General features: G+C 39.1%; 1 protein-coding gene across 1 annotated transcript in view; it reads left to right on the top strand.

Annotated features, from left to right (window-relative positions):
• SPTLC1 (serine palmitoyltransferase long chain base subunit 1) overlaps positions 1 to 18,779 on the top strand; it is a 78,871-nt gene that overhangs the window by 52,465 nt on the left and 7,627 nt on the right. The window contains exons 8-13 of the mRNA XM_053579062.1: positions 1,476 to 1,565; positions 6,159 to 6,266; positions 9,359 to 9,454; positions 9,801 to 9,897; positions 10,803 to 10,857; positions 18,211 to 18,328. Of these exons, the coding sequence (XP_053435037.1) occupies positions 1,476 to 1,565; positions 6,159 to 6,266; positions 9,359 to 9,454; positions 9,801 to 9,897; positions 10,803 to 10,857; positions 18,211 to 18,328 (564 nt within the window). The remainder of the gene's footprint in view (positions 1 to 1,475; positions 1,566 to 6,158; positions 6,267 to 9,358; positions 9,455 to 9,800; positions 9,898 to 10,802; positions 10,858 to 18,210; positions 18,329 to 18,779) is intronic.

The following is an 18,779-nucleotide window of genomic DNA, read 5'->3' as shown; positions in this document are numbered from 1 at the left end:
CTTGTTACCTGGGTAGAGTGCCATGGCATCATCATAGTTCACAGCAACCTCTTGCCTCAGCCTGCCGGGTAGCTGGGACTACAGGTGTGCACCACCACATCTGGCTAGTTTTCCTATTTTTGGTAGAGAGACAGGGTCTCGCTCTTCCTCAGGTTGCTCTCAAACTCCTCAAGTCACGGGATCCTCCCATCTCAGCCTCCCGGAGTGCTAGGATTACAGGTGTGAGCAACTGTGCCTGGCCATGTTATTTTTAAATCATTGGGGAAAAAAAAACTGTAGAAAAATACTTCATTTTTTTTTAAAGGCAGGAGGAGGCAGGATACCTGTATGTTGAAGTGACTACAAATGACTAATGAAATGTATCTTTTCATCAGTGTCTCATCAGTATTGCAAGCTTCCTGGCATTCAATTTTGAGTTGACAGAGAGAGTAAAGATGATTGAGCAATCTCAGTGATACATGCTTTTGTATATCTCAGGAGACACATTTGTTTCTAGTGCTACTGCTGTGAGTTCTAAAATAACTCTTAAAGGGCTGCTCTGCTGCTCATTTTGATAGTTTCTAATGTCCCTTGGAGCAGAAGCTTAGAGGCTAGAAACCTTTGAGTAGGAAGGTAATGGCAAACTCTCCTCTGTGGATCTCACCTGAAGCATCTACAGATTCACGTGTGAGAGAGATTTATTAGTGATTTGATATGAGTGGAGTGTGAGGAGGTGTGTATGATTAGAAAAGGCCCCGCCACCTGGAAATATCACTGGACACAGTCATAGTTGAGTATTACTTGTCCTTGCAAGAGGTCACTGGGAAGTAAGAAAGGAAGAAGGTTACATCTGTTTTTTGGCAGGTAAAGGAGAGGAGAGTTTGTTTTTAAACTTCTTATCAAGGAAAATTGGCAGTATACACAAAGGAAGCACAATAGTGTCACGAAGCCCTTGGCACCCTTCTCCCAGCTATGTCATCACATTCTGCCATCTCGCACCATCTACACTTCCCTCTCCTCTTGGCCCATCTTCGTGATCATGACGACAGTGCTGGCTCTTTATTATAAGTTTTTTAAGGTAAAAGGTATAGACTTTGAGACACACAAATCCTTGCCATGCAATTTTGACTAGTAGTTATGCCACTATAACCCAAGAATCTTAGCCTTATCATGATGTAAAACCTTCCTATCTCTCCAGAAAGTCCTTTGGGCCCCTTCACAGTCATTCTCAGTTTGGAGGGGTTTGTTTTAATATTCTCAGAGTGCCTAACCTGTGTATATGAGGTCACCTACTTGGTATTGTGAACTGAAAAATGTATGAGAGAAGGCAGCTCTGCTGTTCATTTCAAAATAACCAGGTTGCAGACACTGAACTTTAATTTATTCAGACTGTTTTTGTAATGAATAAATCTTGTAAAGTGAAAGTGCTAGGGAATATGTAACAGATTACGTGTTTGGGGTTACTAAAATTTATAATGTCTTTTTTTCTTTTAAAGAATCCCCGCAAGGCACGGGTAACTCGGAGATTCATTATTGTAGAAGGATTGTATATGAATACCGGAACTATTTGTCCTCTTCCAGAACTGGTAAGCAGCCACATGTAGTCATTATTTTAGTATTTGGACTATTTGGCCCCGTGCCTTTTGTTTATGACCACTTTTAATGTATAACATCTGCACTGCTTTACACGAGGCATCATAAGCACATTTTGGTCATGCCAGGGAAGCAAGTGAACACTGAATGCCAGTGCTGGCCTTGAAAGAGTAATCAAGGCTTAACTTTTATTAATAAAAAACAACTTTATTGAAGTAAAATTGATGAATAATAAAACAGCCTACTTTAAGTATATGGTTTGATAAGTTTTAACAGTTTATACACCCCTGTCACCACCACCAGCACAGTGAAGACATTTCTATCACCCTAGAAAGTTCCTTCATCCCTCTGTGTAGTCAGTACCCATCCCTGGCCCTGGGCAATCCTTAATCTGTTTCCTGTTCCTATTGAATAGATTTCCCGAATGAAAGCATATAATAATGTATTTTGTAAAATTCAGCTTTTTGGTAGTGAAAGCAATATACTGTTTTTAAAAACCATGAGTATGGAGATTTTCTTTATTGAGATGAAATTCATGTAGCACAAAATTAACCATTTTAAAGTGTGCAGGTCACTGGCATTTACCATCTTGGGCAATCATCAACTCTAGTTCCAAAACCTCTTGATCACTCACAAAGGGGCCCCCATACCCATTACGTAGTCACTCCCCATACCTCCCCACCCTCTAGCTCCTAGCAACCACCAATCTGTTTTCCGTCTCTATAGATTTGCCTATTCTGGATATTTCCTATGAATGGCATCATGCAATATGTGACCTTTTGTTTATGGTCACTTAGTATAATGACCTTTTGTTTCTCCATTCACTTAGTATAATGTTTTCAAGTTCATCTATTATACATTGTACCATGTGTCAGCACTTCATTCCTTTTTAATGCTGAGCAATATTCCATTGCGTGGATAATACTACATTTTGTTTATCTGTTTATCTCCTTAAGGATATTTGAATTGTTTCTACCATTTTGCTATTGTGAATAGTGCTGTTGTAAATATTGTGTACAAGTATTCGTTTGAATCCATTTTCATTTATTTTAGTATGTACCTAAGTAATTGCTGGACCATATGTAATTCTATGTTTAAGTTATTGAAGAACTGCTATTACTGTTTTCTGCAGCAACTACATCATCTTAAATTCCGACTGGCTGTGTACCAGGAATAGGATTCCGGTTTCTCCACATCTTTGCCAAAACTTGCTATTTTCTGGGTTTATTTGTTTTAGCTGTACTGGTGGATGTGAGGTTGTACCTCATTGTGATTTTGATATGTTTCCTAAGTGACCGATGCTGTTGAGCCTCTTTTCTTGATGGCCATTTTGTAGATCTTGGGTTCTTTGAGACAAAGTCTCACTTTGTCGCCCTGGGTCACAGTGCTGTGACTTCATAGCTCACAGCAACCTCAAACTTTTGGGCTCGAATGATTGTCTTGCCTCAGCCTCCCACATAGCTGGGACTATAGGCATCCGCCACATGTCCAGCTATTTTTAGAGATGAGGTCTCACTCTTACTCAGGTTGGTCTTGAATTGCTAAGCTCAAGCAATCCACCCGCCTTGGTTTCCCAGAGTGCCAGGATTACAGGCATGAGCCATCACGTCCAGCCTCATTTTGTATATCTTTGAAGAAGTATCTTTTCAAGTACTTTGCCTATTTTTTTATTTGGGTTGCTTGTCTTTTTTTAAGTTATAAAAGTTTCTTGTATATTCTGAATGCTAGACTTGTCTCAGATACATGATTTGCAAATATTTTTTTCAGATATGTGGGGTTTTGTTTCAGTTCTTTGATAGTGTTTTTTGATACACAGAAGTTGTTCATGTTGACAAAGTTCAGTTTATCTGTATTGTTGCTTGTACTTCTTTTAAATCATATCAACAATCTTTGTCTAATCCAAAGTTATGAAGATTTACTCTTTTGTTTCTTTATGAGTTTGTAATTGTTGATCTCACATTTAGGTCAGTGATTCATTTGAGTTAATTTTTGTGTGTTCTGTGCTGTAGGGATCTGCTGCATTCCTTTGCATGTGGTTATTCAGTGGCCTTGCATCATTTCTCAAAGAGACTATTGTTTTCCAATTTACTGACCTTGGCACCCTTGTCAAAATCATTTGACCATAGATGTGTGGGGTTTATTTCTAGACTATTCTATTTTATTTGTGTACATGTCTGTCCTTATGCTAGTACCACACTTTTCTCAATTATTATAGCTTGGTAGTAAGTTTTGAAATCAAGACAGGAATCCTCCAACTTTGTTCTTCCTTTTCAAAATTGTTTTAGCTCTTCAGGGTCCCTTGACATTCCATTTGAATTTTGGGATCAGCTTTTCTGTTTCTGTGAAAAATGTCTGTCAAAATCTGTTGGGATTTTGATAGGGATTGATTGAATATGTAGGTCATTTCATCCTTTGAGATACGAGTCTAGGAGTCCATTAATTGAATAAGGATTCAAAATGAGGGTTTCATATGTTATTTTTAAACTTTTCCACTGTTTCTTGGGAAATCCAAATACATCCAAAAATAGATCTGTCATTAAAAGAGATACATTTGTTTTCTTCTCCTTGTTTTTATAATTTTGTTAGAGACTATAGAATGATATAAGGGTGGACTAAAAGATACTAGAACTGTATGTTATAAGACTATATTATAGTCTAGAAACGTGCTGATGGGCTTACAGAGGAGATAAGTTCTTTGTTTTTAAGTTGAATTTGTTGTATGTAGTTGGAACAAGTACGTCTAAGTATTACCTTAGTAGCTTCCATTGATAAATGCAAGTTACTTGTCAACACAGATGTTTATAACTTCAGGACTGCCTGTTTTGCCAGAAGAGTGAAACATAAAGTGTGACTGGATCAAGTATATGTAAGCATTGAATATGTAAAGATTACATGATAAAAATTAGAGTTTGACTCTGGGATACCTATTTTGTTTCACTGATTTATCTATTTGTGTGCCAGTAATAAAAATAAATACTTTCTAAAACATGATTTTCAGAAGCTTAAATAATACCTCATTTATATTAAGGGATGGAAAAGAGTCAATGTTGAAAGGTTGTAATTTTTTCCAAAGTAGTTTAGTCACTGCTAGTGAAAATTTAATCAACAGTGCCCCCACCCCCAATTTGACATTAGTTAGCATAAGAATAGCTGGTAAAATTTGGATGGTTAAGAAATAAATTATCAGAGTATTATGGTACATCAGACCATCTTATCCATTTTAAGAATTATTTCCATAGTTTCAGTGGGAAAACTCCTTATTAATTAATAAACCTTTAGTAATTTAAAGTGTGATTGTGGCATCAAGACATATGAGTTAGAGCAGTGGTTCTCAACCTGTGGGTTGCGACCCACAGGAACTGTATTAAAGGGCCACAGTATTAGGAAGGTTGAGAACCACTGAGTTAGAGGAAGATTTGAGAGCCTGCAGCTTCTTATGTCATGTGTATAAAAATTTAGTGGAATGATGATTGCTGTATTTTAATTTTGTTGTGAAATCATTATGCGCAAATCACATACGGGTAAACCAATGACACATTAGGAAATAAATACCTGTGCACAAATATGCATATTTCAGCTTCTCAATGAATTGTTGGATTGTGGTTTTTTTTTTTAAAAAATGAAATAATTAGAAGAGCATTTAAATAAATATGCAACCAAACCCTTGATGGCAAAGGACTGTTTATAAGGCTGAAAACAAAGGGAAAGGCATAATAATGAAAACCTTTTTTGCGTTAAGAAAAAAATGCCACAAATCCATATTAAAACAGAACCACTGAGGGAGAAATGTCTGCATTTCTCCAGGAGTTTTTTAATGGATAATTAGACCAGTGTTTAAGAGATAGATTACCTGTCTATATCCATAAAAATTTGTTTTTTCTTTAAGCATTGGTGTTGCACTAGCTCTGTTGCCACTTGAGCAAATACAGGGTTAGGGCTTCCATGAGTCTCTGGTCATAAGATTTTTGTGTATTATTCAATATATAATTTGTTTTATTTGTGTTTCTATTTAAAGTTGCCTTATTTAATATATATTGTTGATTCATTATCATTGTATGGCCTACAGCCCTGAACCTTCAGAACCACAGCATAATTCATGCCTGAACCTTCTCTAACACAAAGATTTTTTTTCATAAGACACATCACAGCCTTCCTGCACTTGGGAGGATCAGAGACAGCACTTTAGCACTATACTTGGGGTCACTTTAAACAGCAAAATTACCAACAAAAAGCTCAGAAATGCAAAAAACATGGAAATAAATCAACCGTGAAAAGGACACTTGTTTACAGTATCAGAGCTGAAACCGTGACCTGTTCAACCTCAGCTAGGAAAGTGGAGTTGGTAACTCAAATCCTTCACGGCTTTGCACATGCACATGTCTACGAATGACTGAAAAAGTGCCCTAAATATTGATGTTAGTTACAAATAAACTTTAACAAATAGGTAAACTTGCAAATATGGACTCCAGGAATGTTTAGGTTTAATTATACATACTTTTCAAAAATATTAAGTTTTTTTCTTTGCAATATGTTCTATATGCTGCTAATTACCAGTATTTTAAAGTTATCTTTTATTTAACACTTAGGTTAAGTTAAAATACAAATACAAAGCAAGGATCTTTCTGGAGGAAAGCCTTTCATTTGGAGTACTAGGGGAGCATGGCCGAGGAGTCACTGAACACTATGGAATCAATGTAAGTTCTCCTCTTTTGGAACATTTCTCCTCATATATATAGGAAATGTGTAGTTTCACTCTGCTATTCATATTTTCAAGGTCATAAGATAGTACTCCTCACAAGTATGGAGAATCATGAGATTTGGTGTCTGTGACTTCACTGAGCCCAGATCAGGGGGCCTGGTCTTCCTTCTGAACCTATAAACTCAAAGTGGCTAGTCGTGGTTTGTGTTCTGTTTAAAAGGTGGTATTTGATTTGGCTTTTAGTGTCTCTTCTCTAGAAATTATTAAATTTTGCCTTCTATTTCTTAAAATCATGAAGAATTCCCTAAGTAGGCTCAGTGCCCATAGCTCAGTGAGTAGGACACTGGCCACATACACTGAGGCTGGCACGTTCAAGCCCAGCCCGGGCCTGCTAAACAACAATGACAACTGCAACCAAAAAATACCTGTGCCTTGTGGCAGATGCTTGTAGTCCCAGCTACTTGGGAGGCTGAGGCAAGAGAATTGCTTAAGCCCAAGAGTTTGAGGTTGCTGTGAGCTATGATGCTACAATACTCTACCGTGGGCAACATAGTGAGACTCTATCTCAAAAACAAACAAACAAGGGCCGCGCCTGTGGCTCAGTCGGTAAGGCGCCGGCCCCATATACCGAGGGTGGCGGGTTCAAACCCGGCCCCGGCCAAACTGCAACCAAAAAATAGCCGGGCGTTGTGGCGGGCGCCTGTAGTCCCAGCTACTCGGGAGGCTGAGGCAAGAGAATCGCTTGGGCCCAGGAGTTGGAGGTTGCTGTGAGCTGTGTGTGGCCATGGCACTCTACCGAGGGCCATAAAGTGAGACTCTGTCTCTACAAAAAAACAAAAACAAACAAACAATCAATTCCTTAAGTAGTACTTGTGATAGCAATAAAGGATGTTCTTTCTCGTATTTAAAGGTCTGTATTCTATATAATTTGTATGTTTATAAGTGGTAGATACCATTATAATTTCTTTATATATACATATACAGGGTGCAAAAAAAATGCATACACATTTTTTTAAAAAGCATTAAAATTGTAATGCTCAAGTCATGTCGACTTCCGCAATTCCAAGAGATATGTGATACAATATTCAAGGTAACAAACGTTATTGGCCTATTTTGCATATTATAATTTTAATATAGTTTTTTCCTTTCTTAAAATATGTGTACTTTTTTTGGCACCCTCTGTATATATATAGTGTCAGAACACCTCTGGCATAGGTGCAGTAAAACCCCAGATAGGTGGAATGAATTTGTCATGTTTCCTTTGCTGAAAGGAAATGGTCCCAGTTGCCCACAGTGCTTAGTGGGTTGTATTCCTAGAGCCTCCGGGCAGAGGGAGGTCAGCCAGTCTTGAGCAGCTGTCTTTATCAACTGTGGTGGGGTAGAGTTACAGGAAGCTTTTTCTCCAAAACGTGTACATAAAAGCTTTGCAACCTGTGTTACAGAATTGAACTATAAAATAGAAAATCCCCTTAGATTATTTGCATCACACTATCCATAGAGCAGATGAATATCATGTGAAGTTAGATGAAGCATGCTCCTCTAAGACTGACTGAAGTTAGGCAATGAAATGCACAGAGGGGTTTAAGATAAATGGAAACATAATTCAAGCAAATTTAGTAGTACATGAGAGCCTTTTATAAGTATGAAAATCTTTAAAAAGGAACAAAGACTGCACTATTCTAGTTTTCTGAATGCTTTTCAGCAATGACCACCGAGATAATATTCAGAAGGTCCTGAAAGTGCAGAATATATGGACTTTATTTTGATCCAAATTCAAACAAATGTTGTTTTAAAAAAAGCAAACAACTTTGTGAGATAATCAGGGATATTTGAACACTGAATATTTGATGATACTAAAAAATTGTTACCATCTTAAGTGTAATAATAGTTTTTGATTATGTTTTTGAAAGAGCCCATATCCCTTAGAAATAACACTGAGATATTTATAGCTGAAACTATATGATAAAGGCACTCAGGGCTATAGATGAAACCAGTTTGTCACTGAGTTGTTAATGATTGAATCTGGGTGATGGAGATTCTTTTTCTTTCTACTTTTGTATAGACTTGAAATTGTCATAATAAAAATTTTTGCTTTTTTTTTGAGACAAAGTCTCACCCTGGGTACAGTGCTATGGTGTCAGCCTAGCTCACAGCAACCTTAAACTCTTGGGCTCAGTTGATCCTCTTTCCTCACCCTCCAGAGTAGGCTGGGACTACAGGTGCCCGCCACAATGCCCAGCTAGTTGTTTGGTAGAGACAGGGTCTCCCTCTTGCTCAGGCTGGTCTTGAGCTCCTGAGTTTAAGCAATCCACCTACCTTAGCCTCTTAGAGTGCTAGGCTTGCAGGCATGAGCCACACCGTCCAGCCTCATAATAAAAGGTTTAAAAGTTTTTTGTTTTTTTTTTTTAAAGAGTAAGAGTGCAGCAGTTTTTCTGTAAGATCTGTGGAGCATTTAAAAAAGCAGATGTGATCTGGCAGGCCAGCTCAGTTGTCAGCACCTAGGTATTGAGTGCCTGCTGTGTATCCCAGATGGAACTTGAGGCATATTAGATTCCTCCCCTGTCCAGTTGGTCCAGTTTGGTCAAAGGTTCCATTGCCATGATGTTTGACTAAATTGACTTCATTTGTGAAGTGCTGAAAAGTCAACTGAATATAGTAATAAAGTGCTCAAAGCTTTGATAGACTTATTTTAATTTATCTCAAGCACATTCCATGGGGAAGGCCAGCTAGATGACTGTTTTAGCAAAGAAATCATCTTATTTTGTACCTCTGACTACTTTTAATATCAAATAGCTTTGGATTATATCTCCTTTTAATTTATCTCTTCCACTCTGAGTACAGTAGTCAATGCATAATTAAATGGTTTAAAAAAAAGTATAAAGTGAGAGAATTTCAGAGATAGGCCATAAACTACACTCTGTCCATTTAGAGATGGATTTTCTATACTAGTCCTTTATTTTTATTTAGGTAAGTTGTTTGAATCCAGATGTTAACAGATGTGTTTAATGCTGGAATTTTGTCTGTAGGCTTGAAGTTGTCCTTTTTCTTGAAATTGTGGAGTAACTATTAGTCCTACTTTTCTGGTAGATTGATGATATTGACCTCATCAGTGCCAACATGGAGAATGCACTTGCTTCTATTGGAGGTTTCTGCTGTGGCAGGTCTTTTGTAATTGACCATCAGGTGAGTTCTTTTTAAAAACAAAAGCAAAACCTGAAACTAGTCACTTCAAAATATGATTTCAGAATACAAAATTTTACTCTTAAGTTTATCACATAGTTTTTATTTAAAAGGCAATTTTTAAAAAATCACTGAAAATCTTTATATTTGGAAATTATCCCCCTTTTAACAAAAAGTCTTTTTTTGTTTTTTTTAAATGTGTATAGCATTTGTTTATGGCTAGGTCATATTTCCTTACCACATGTACGCATTGTTAGGTAGGTAGTATAGAGAATCAGAGCCTGGCTAATGTTTACCTAAAAAGAACAGAGAATGTGTATATGTTTTTAACATGTTTATGTTTTCTCAGCGACTTTCAGGCCAGGGATACTGCTTTTCAGCTTCATTACCTCCCTTGTTAGCTGCTGCAGCGATCGAGGCCCTCAACATCATGGAAGAGAATCCAGGTATAACTTTGGTAAACTCAGGAAACCAAAGAAATCTCAGGTTATATTAGTTGCATTACTGGTTTGTTTTTGTGGAAGAATTAGCTAGAGGAATTATTTACCAGATAAAACTCTAGCCCTTAATTACACTATCTGGCATTTATAGGAAGAAGGGCAGTAAAGAAGCTGTCCTTGCCTTAGGTACTTGGGGTCAGAGCTTCTCTCCTGTTCTGGGAGCTGGAGCTTGAGTGAGGCTGGCTCAGGTATGAGTATAGATGCTGGGCAAGTAGGAGCTCTCGGTTGGTTCTGGGCCTACACATTCCATTGGTGTAAGTAAGCCAGTTGGTTTATTTATAGTTTTATGAGAATTTAGCTTAAGTGTGCTGCTTTTTTGGCAGATATAATTTTAGTACCGTATTTCTTAGTCTTATTATTGGTATTAATTCAGAGAACCAGAAAGGTGGGTGTGTCTGTGTGCACAGTTAAGTGCTTGCTCATAGATGGCCTGGCACTCCCACTTCCTGATCAGATACTTTAGTTTTTGGATTTGCTTTGAATAAAAGGAAAACATCAAGAAAAAATTATAAAAATTGCTTCACTATAGTCGATTTTTCACCAAATTGTTTAGGATCAAGAAAAAAGTAAAAGATTTGTATCCTTTGATTCTTAGCCATACCATCTGTAGAATCCTGGTAAGAATAAGAGCTGTTGTTTTGCTGTACCAGCAAGGTGAGAGGGGGCTAGCAGGAAAGTGCCAAAGAGCAGAGAGGAAGCTCGGGCCTCCAGAGGAATGTGCATCACTGGCTCACTGTTGCAGTGTGGAAGGATTTGCAGCCTATTAAATTGAACTAGATCTTTACAGATATTTTTAAATCAGTACTATCAAGTGTTCCAAATAGACTGCCAAATATATTTGTTTCATTCAGGTATTTTTGCAGAGTTGAAGGAAAAATGCAAACAAATTCATAAAGCTTTACAAGGGTAAGTTTTATTTATTTTTAACCAATGTAAAGTTTCTCTGCAGCATGCTTAACTAATGAAAAGTTTTCAATTTTATAGAGTTACATCAGTTGGACCAAATTATAACTAGCAAATCAAAAATTTCGTTCACTGGAGTTTGTTTAAAACCAGAGCATCTGTTTTGTCATTGTTTTAAAGAATCATGACTTTGTTTTTCAGAAAATGAAACAAACTCATTAAATACTATAGTAATACAAAAAAATGCAAAGATAAAAATAACAACCCAGCATCTTAGGACCAGAAGTAGGCAGGATAAAGGCCGGAGCATCTCTCCAGGTCTGCCCAGAAAGAAGGATGTCCATATATGTCCCGTTATTAAATGACAGTAGGCTTGTACTGCCCGTGTTCCTTTGTAGTGAATTGCCAAGTTTTGATTTAAATTAAAAACAAGGAACAAGTAAACTGAAATGAATGTGACATTTCTTTTTCTTTTTAATACTACACAAAAATAGTTCTTAAAGAGTTCTCCAAAGTTGAGGGAAAAAATTGAGGATTTTTTTGTTTACTTTTTTGTTTGTTTAAGACAGAATCTCACTATGTCACCTTGGGTAGAGTGCCATGATGTCATAGTTCACAGCAACCTCAAACTCTTGGGTTCAAGTGATCCTCTTATATCAGCCTCTCAAGTAGCTGGGACTATAGGCACTCACCATAACACCCAGCTAGTTTTTCTATTTTTAGTAGAGATGGGGTCTTGCTCTTGTTCAGGCTGGACTTGAACTCTTCTAGGCTCAAGCAAACCACCTGCCTCGGCTTCCCAGAGTGCTAGAATTATGGGCATGAGCCACCATACCTGACGAGGTTGGTAACTTTTTCAGGTACATTTCTGATCTTGTAGGTGATGTCACATTGCCCGATATGTTTCTTTTTGCCTTTCCTAAGGTGAAACGTACTTATTGAGTCATGAAAATCCTATCTCTATTGCCAGATAGGGAAGCTAGTGACTTTTAAAAGGACAGTTGATAAATGATCTGCTGATCATAGCTGTTTCCAATAAAGTAAGGGCAAAGACAATTAAGAGTTCCGGGTGTGTCTATGATAGTAACAGAAGTTTTGGTGTGACTTATGGTCACACAATTGAGACGTGTTTGTATTGGTTCCAGTTATATTGATTTGGGAGGTGTTACTACACCAGCATAGCCCAGTGCACTGCATCCCTGCACGTCATATGTCTGAGGGATTACCTGTGTTTTCCAAAGTCCCATCCTCCACTTTGCCCAGCTCCATCACAGCTTTGCTTCTTTCCCAAATCCTTAAACCTCTGTCTTCAGTCTACCCACTTTGAGCTATCAGCCTGGCCTCATGCTGTCACTTGGAGACTCTTTTCTCGTAACTAGTTCACATACCTATGGGCATCTGAACCAGCCTTCCCTCCTGTGACAGCCCAGACGTCTTCCTACAGTCAGCACAGGCCTTTCTTTCTAAAAGACTGAGTACCTTTGCTCGTCCTGCTTGGTCCTGAGACTCTCCTCTTTCCTGAGTCATTTTATTAGCATTCTAGTCCACTTTGCCCACTTCCTCTTGCCCACGAGCCCTCATTTCCCTATTAGCAGCTGCCCATTTCTTCCCTTCTCTGGATAGCTAACCTTCGCAAGAGTTGTTTATGCTTTCTCCACGTCTTCATCCCTCATTTACACTGGAAACTCAGCTCTGGCTTCCACTCTCACACTTCACCCAGACTTCCTGTGGGGCAGCCCACTGGCTGCCATGGGGCAGAGTGCAATGGGCTGTCTTCGCACCTTGTCTTTCGATGTGCCCGTAGCTTTCAGCACAGGTGACCACACTGTGCTCTGCATTTCTGGGTTTCTTTCTACATCTTTGAATGGCTTCAAGTCAGTTTCCCTTGAAGATTTTCTTTCAACACCCTGCTGTCAGGGGTTAGTTGTCCTGGTCCTTTTTCTTCTCGTTCCCTTGTTTGATGCCACCCAGGTATGAACAGCTCACAGATTACTATCTCCACTCTGTACACCCTCCAGGGCTCACTCTATTTGATGCCGTAGTGTCCACACTGGGAGCACCCCATGAGCACCTCATACTAAACACACTAAGAGGAGGCTGCGGGAGATACTTGTGTGTAGGTATGTAGATGCTTAGAGGGAACAGCACACAAAATAGCAAAGAGCCCAATGTGACAAGAGGGAGAAGGAACATTGGGGCAGATAAAGGCGAGCTAACAGTCCAGCCCAAGTAGGCCTTGTAGGCTGTGATGAGAGCCTTGGCTCACATAGGAAGCCTGGCATGATTTTAAGCAAAAAAGCAACAGCCTGTCTGAACTTATGTCTTAGCAAAATTACTCTTTCATGGTGTAAAAAAATAAACTCTACAGCAATGGGAAGAGAGGAAGAGACGCAAGGAAATCAGTTAGGAGATTGATGCAAAGAAAAAGCGATGTGACTCTGACCTTCATGGTGTCTGTGAAGTGTTTGGATTCTGGATATTTTGAAGAGAGAGCTAGTTGGATTTGGCTGAAATTCATTATACAGGGTGAGTGAGAGAGGCTCCAGGTTGAGCAAGGTGTTTTTGGTCAGTGTGACTAGATGGGGTTGAGGGACGTAGGACTGTGAAGATCTTTGACTGGGGACAGGCCAGGCTGGTGTGGGCCCTGACCTGCCTACCAGACCCTGAGTGGAGGGTGAGTGGAGAGCAGCCGCTGTATGCACAGAGGTGAGATGTGAGGACGGAACTAGAAGGAAAGTCTCGAGTCATTAGCATGTAGATATTATTTCAGATATTTCACTGTGAAGAACCAGAGAAACAGTGGCCAGTGAGGAGGAAGCAGAACAGAAGGTCAGGTCCTAGAAGCCAGGAGAAGAAAGTGCTCTCACAGGCGGTCAGCCTGTGACATGTTGTCAGTTGTCCAGAGCAGGTCGCTGACTTCTTGTCGTCAGTTGTCCAGAGCAGGTTGACTTCTTGTTGTGGAGGGCATTGTGACTTGGTGGGTAGTTTTAGGGGAGTGATGAGACAGAGAAAGTGGGAAGAGAGCAGGTGGACGTAGCTTGGACAGCCATCTCTAGGGGTTCTGCTATAAAGATGCAGCAAGAAACTGGATGGTAGCTGGAGGAAGAAATGGAGTCAGAAGAAGGATGTTTCAGGTTAAGATTATTGGTGTCAGGTTTTTGTTGTTGTTGTTGCTGCAGTTTTTGGTCGGGGCTGGGCTTGAACCCACCACCTCCAGTATATGGGGCCAGCACTCTACTCCTTGAGCTACAGGCGCTGCCCTGTTGGTGTCAGTTTTAAAATAACATCTAAACACATCCTTTCTCCTGCTGGTTGGTGATATGCACATCTATCATATACCAGTTTCACATGTACCTGGATCTGTTTTTGAACTATCTCTTCCATTTCACTAGTATATTTGTTCAGCCCTTAAACTGTTTTGATTAGTATGTCTGTTTTTGTCACTAAGTAGTTTTTTTTTTTTTCCTTTTTTTGAGACACAGTTTTAAGCAGTTGCCCTGGGTAGAGTGCTATGGCATCACAGCTCACAGCAACCTCAAACTCTTGGGCTTAAGCGATTCTCTTGCCTCAGCCTCCCAAGTAGCTGGGACTACAGGCACCCGCCACAACGCCCGGCTATTTTATTTCTGTTGTTGCAGTTGTCATTGTTGTTTAGCTGGCCTGGGCTGGGTTCAAACCCACCAGCCTCAGTGTATGTGGTTGGCGCCCTGCCCACTGAGCTACAGGCGCTGCCCCCTATGTAGGTTTTATGCATTCCTCGAAAACTGTTACTAGAATTATAACTGAAATTGTATTAAATTTTCTGATTAATATAGTGAGGGAATTGTCTTCCATGAGCATGATCTGTTTATTTGAATCTTCCTTTTTGCCCTTTCATGGAATTTGAATATTTTTTCCATAAAGCCTTTGTTCCTTTCTGGAACCTTTAAAGGGGATTTCTAGATGTCCTATATATTTAGTTGCTATTATGAATGGGGTTGCCTTTTCTATTTTCTACTTGCTTATTTAGAAGAATATTCTTGTTTTCTCTAAACTGATCTTATATCCATCAGTCTTTCTAAGCTCTTATTAATTCTAGTATTTTGTTTCATTCTATTATGATGATGTGCATAGAAGTCCTGTTATCTGCAGTAATGGTTTTCTCTCTTTCTCAATTCTTATATAGATCTTAGTTCTTTTTCTTCGTCTATTACATTGTTCTGGGTCTCTAATACTGTATATTAAACAGTGGCAGTAATAGCAGACATCCTTCTTTTATTCTTAGTATAGAAGCTTTCTTTCATTTAATATCAAACATCATGTTGTAGATTTTTGGTGGGTAGCCTCTGTCAGATTATTCCTAGATTTGAAAACCTTTTTATTTTTTTTTTTGTAGTTTTTGGCCTGGGCTAGGTTTGAACCCGCCACCTCCGGCATATGGGGCCAGCCCTACTCCTTTGAGCCACAGGCACCGCCCGATTTGGAAACCTTTTTTAAAAATCATAAGTAGGCTCAGCTCCCATACTCAGTGGTTAGGGCGCCAGCCACATACACTGGGCATGGCAGGTTTGAACCCGGCCCGGGCCTGCTGAAACAACAATGACAACTACAACAAAAAAATAGCCGGGTGTTGTGGCAGGCGCCTGTAATCCCAGCTACTTGGGAGGCTGAGGCAAGAGAATCGCTTAAGCCCAAGAGTTTGAGGTTGCTGTGAGCTGTGATGCCACGGCACTCTGTGAGGGGCGACATAGTGACTCTCTGTCTCAAAAAATAAATAAATAAAATAAATAAAATCACAAATAGATGAACTTTACCAAATTTTTTATATCTATTAAGATAAATCATATATTTGTTTCATGGCTGAATTACATTGGTGTATCTTCCTGTGTTAAACCATCCTTATGCTCCTGAGAAAAACCCCTTCTTGATTATGTTTTTCCACACTATTAGATATCCTTACCTGATGTTTGAATTTGAATTTTTATATTGATATTTATAATTTAAATGCTCCCATCATCTTTTGTTATGCCAACTGTAAGTAACATAGGAATCAGTGTTCTGGTAGCTTGCTGCAAAAAATGATTTGGCTGTTTTCTGGTCTGTCTGCTTCATGGAGTCATCAGGGCCAGGCCTTGGCGCCTTTGGGTTGAGGATAGTCTATGAGATTATCTATCTCATGTCTTTATTATTTCCCTTTTAATTTTTATGAGTTTAGTTTTGTGTTTTTTTGTCATAGTCTGTTTCTTTTCATTGATTGCTTCCTTATTTTTATACAATCTTCATTACACTGTGTACTTACTTACTCTTCTTTACCTTCTAACATTTGACTTACTTGTTTTAGTTCTCTTTTTCCAATACATACATTAAAGATAAACATTTTCAGAGGCAGTATCTTCAATGTTTAGTTCTGCAAAATATTTTTCCCCAGTTTTCTCTAATTGGTCATTCACATCTGTGAAGGTTGAGTTTGGGAGAGGAAGCCAATAGCCTCTGCTGGTTTGGCTCTTACCAGAAACTGGAAGGTTTGCCAGAGTGGCCCAGAGGTGTCTGTGGGTGTCCGGCTCTCTCTTAGACGAGCGCACATTAAAGACCAGGGCTGCATGGTCATTGCTCTGTCCCTGGGACCTAACCCAGTGCTCAGTATTTTTTCATTTGGATAAAATTATATGTTTGCCAAAGTTTGTCTTTAAAGAGTATATAACAGGCTCTGAAACAGAGCTTCTAAGTTTTTGAACTCAGGCTACAATTCTGTGTCCATTTGGTTTTAGTTAAACTCTTCTGACACTCAGCATCTCAGCAAACAGAAATAGTGCATTTTGTTTAATTCTTTCTCCTGCCTTACCCAACATGTGAGATAAGGCCCATTTGATCAAAGAACACGCTAGATTTGGCCTTCAGATATCATGTGTATATTGAGGAAAATCCAGGCCATTTGACTTGTATGAAACGCTATTTGAAAAGCATTTTTTAAATACTGAGAGAACATGACCTAAAAAAATTGATACTTCTTGGTATATGAGTTTAACACAGTCAAGTTCCTGTAAGAAATGGGTTTTGGAAACGTGTTGTTTGGTTTATACGTTAGTAAAAGGGTTAATCTAGAAGTTTCCCTCACATTTCAGATGCCTTAGATTCTAAGATTCCATGATTTGGACAAGCATCCTTTACTGAGAGATCCTAGTATTACATTTAAAGAAAGGAGACTCGGGCAGTGCCTGTGGCTCAAAAGTAGGGCACCGGCCCCATATGCCAGAGGTGGCGGGTTCAAACCCAGCCTTGGCCAAAAACTGCAAAAAAAAAAAAAAAAATGAAAGGAGACTCAAATTACTAATGTCCAGTGCTATTTTGAAAGCCAAGTGAGAGTAGCTTCTGGTATATCACACGATTGTAGCATACAGTAGTCATTCTGCAAAAGCTTGTCAGGAGGATTCAATTGTGCTACCTAGTGTTTTTTTATGATCATTTCATTTTAAGGGAAAAATAAATCTTTCTAGGTAAAACAAACAAAATAAAAGCAGTCTAAAATGTTTAGCCCAATTTCAAATAGACATGTATCACTATTTGTGTCCTAGGAAATAGTTTAAAAAATTAAACAATTTTTTTTATCATATGATAAATGGACTTCAAATGAACCTGACTAAATAATATGGTATCTGAAATAATCATTTAAAAATACAGGATCTCACTCCTAAATCTTTCTCCCTGCTATACTACAGATTTCTGTGCTATTAATCCTGAATAAGAAAATAATCTTAATCCATATAAAATTTAAAACTAAACATGCAATTAAGGAATTTTGTCAATCTAAGCATGTTGCCAGTGGTCAAAATATGTTTTTAATGTTAGAAGCCACCCCTGTAATTTATCAGAGATGAAATACAAACTAAGATGTAGATAATAAGCAAGGAAGCGTAACATTAAAGGCCATAGTAAGTGGTCCATGAAGGAATCAGACAGGACTACTCCAAGGTGGGTGACAAAGGAGGCCCTTCTCGGGCAGTGATGCTGCAGCTGAGACCTGGCATGTGCAGCCAGCACAGGGGAGAACAGGAGACAGGTAGCACATTGGGCAGGGAAACAGTGGGCCAGAGGCCTGCTAGGTTGATCGTGAGTCTAGACCCCCCCTGTGAGAGGCTGGGGCCAGGAGACCTGATGCTTTACTCGCAGAAGCAATATCACAGGTAGTTTTCCAGCTGAGAAAATGCTGCCTAGAGGGCCTGGTTTATCTTTGTGGGAACTGGAATCCCACTACGTGATACTTCCCGTCAGCTCAAGTTTGTTATAGGCAGTGGGCCCTGATAGTGTAGACTTTCAAATGATTGCTCTGTGAGCTATTTTTGAGCTTGGAAGGTGTTTATGGATGTGTGTTTCCTTCAGCATTTCTGGACTGAAAGTGGTAGGGGAGTCCTTGTCTCCAGCCTTCCACCTACAGCTGGAAGACAGTAGCGGCTCTCGAGAACAAGATGTGAAACTGCTTCAGGAAATTGTGGATGAGGTAAGTGTTTGGTTACTCAAGTGCCACCACCTCAAGCAATTTTTCATGTCATTTTTAAGAATCGTCTCTTTGCCCTGAGAGATGATATAAAGGAAATTCTTTGTCACTGGTCATAACCTAGAATTATCCTGATACTCTGGATCCTTCCTAGCATTTGGCCATATTGATGGGCCACAATCTTCCCATGGGGTCGGTCTTTAGCTCCAAAGTTCTGTGCCACTTCGTATTTAAATATATATATCAATGCTTGGCTTCTCCTCTAAATAATTAGTTGTTCACTGTGTACAAAGCCAGGCTTTTCCACATGAAAAAATGCTCATTGTTCCTGATCATCAGAGAAATGCAAACCAAAATTAACTTGGAGGTGTTTCCTAACCCCAGTGAGAATGGCCTACATCACAAGGTCCTGAAGCAACAGATGCTGGAGTGGTTGTGGAGAGAAGGGAATAGT

This window comes from Nycticebus coucang, chromosome 2 (assembly GCF_027406575.1).
Source record: "Nycticebus coucang isolate mNycCou1 chromosome 2, mNycCou1.pri, whole genome shotgun sequence".
NCBI lineage: Eukaryota > Metazoa > Chordata > Mammalia > Primates > Lorisidae > Nycticebus > Nycticebus coucang.
Note: the sequence above shows the minus strand (reverse complement) of the source record. Positions and strands in the feature narration are given on the sequence as shown.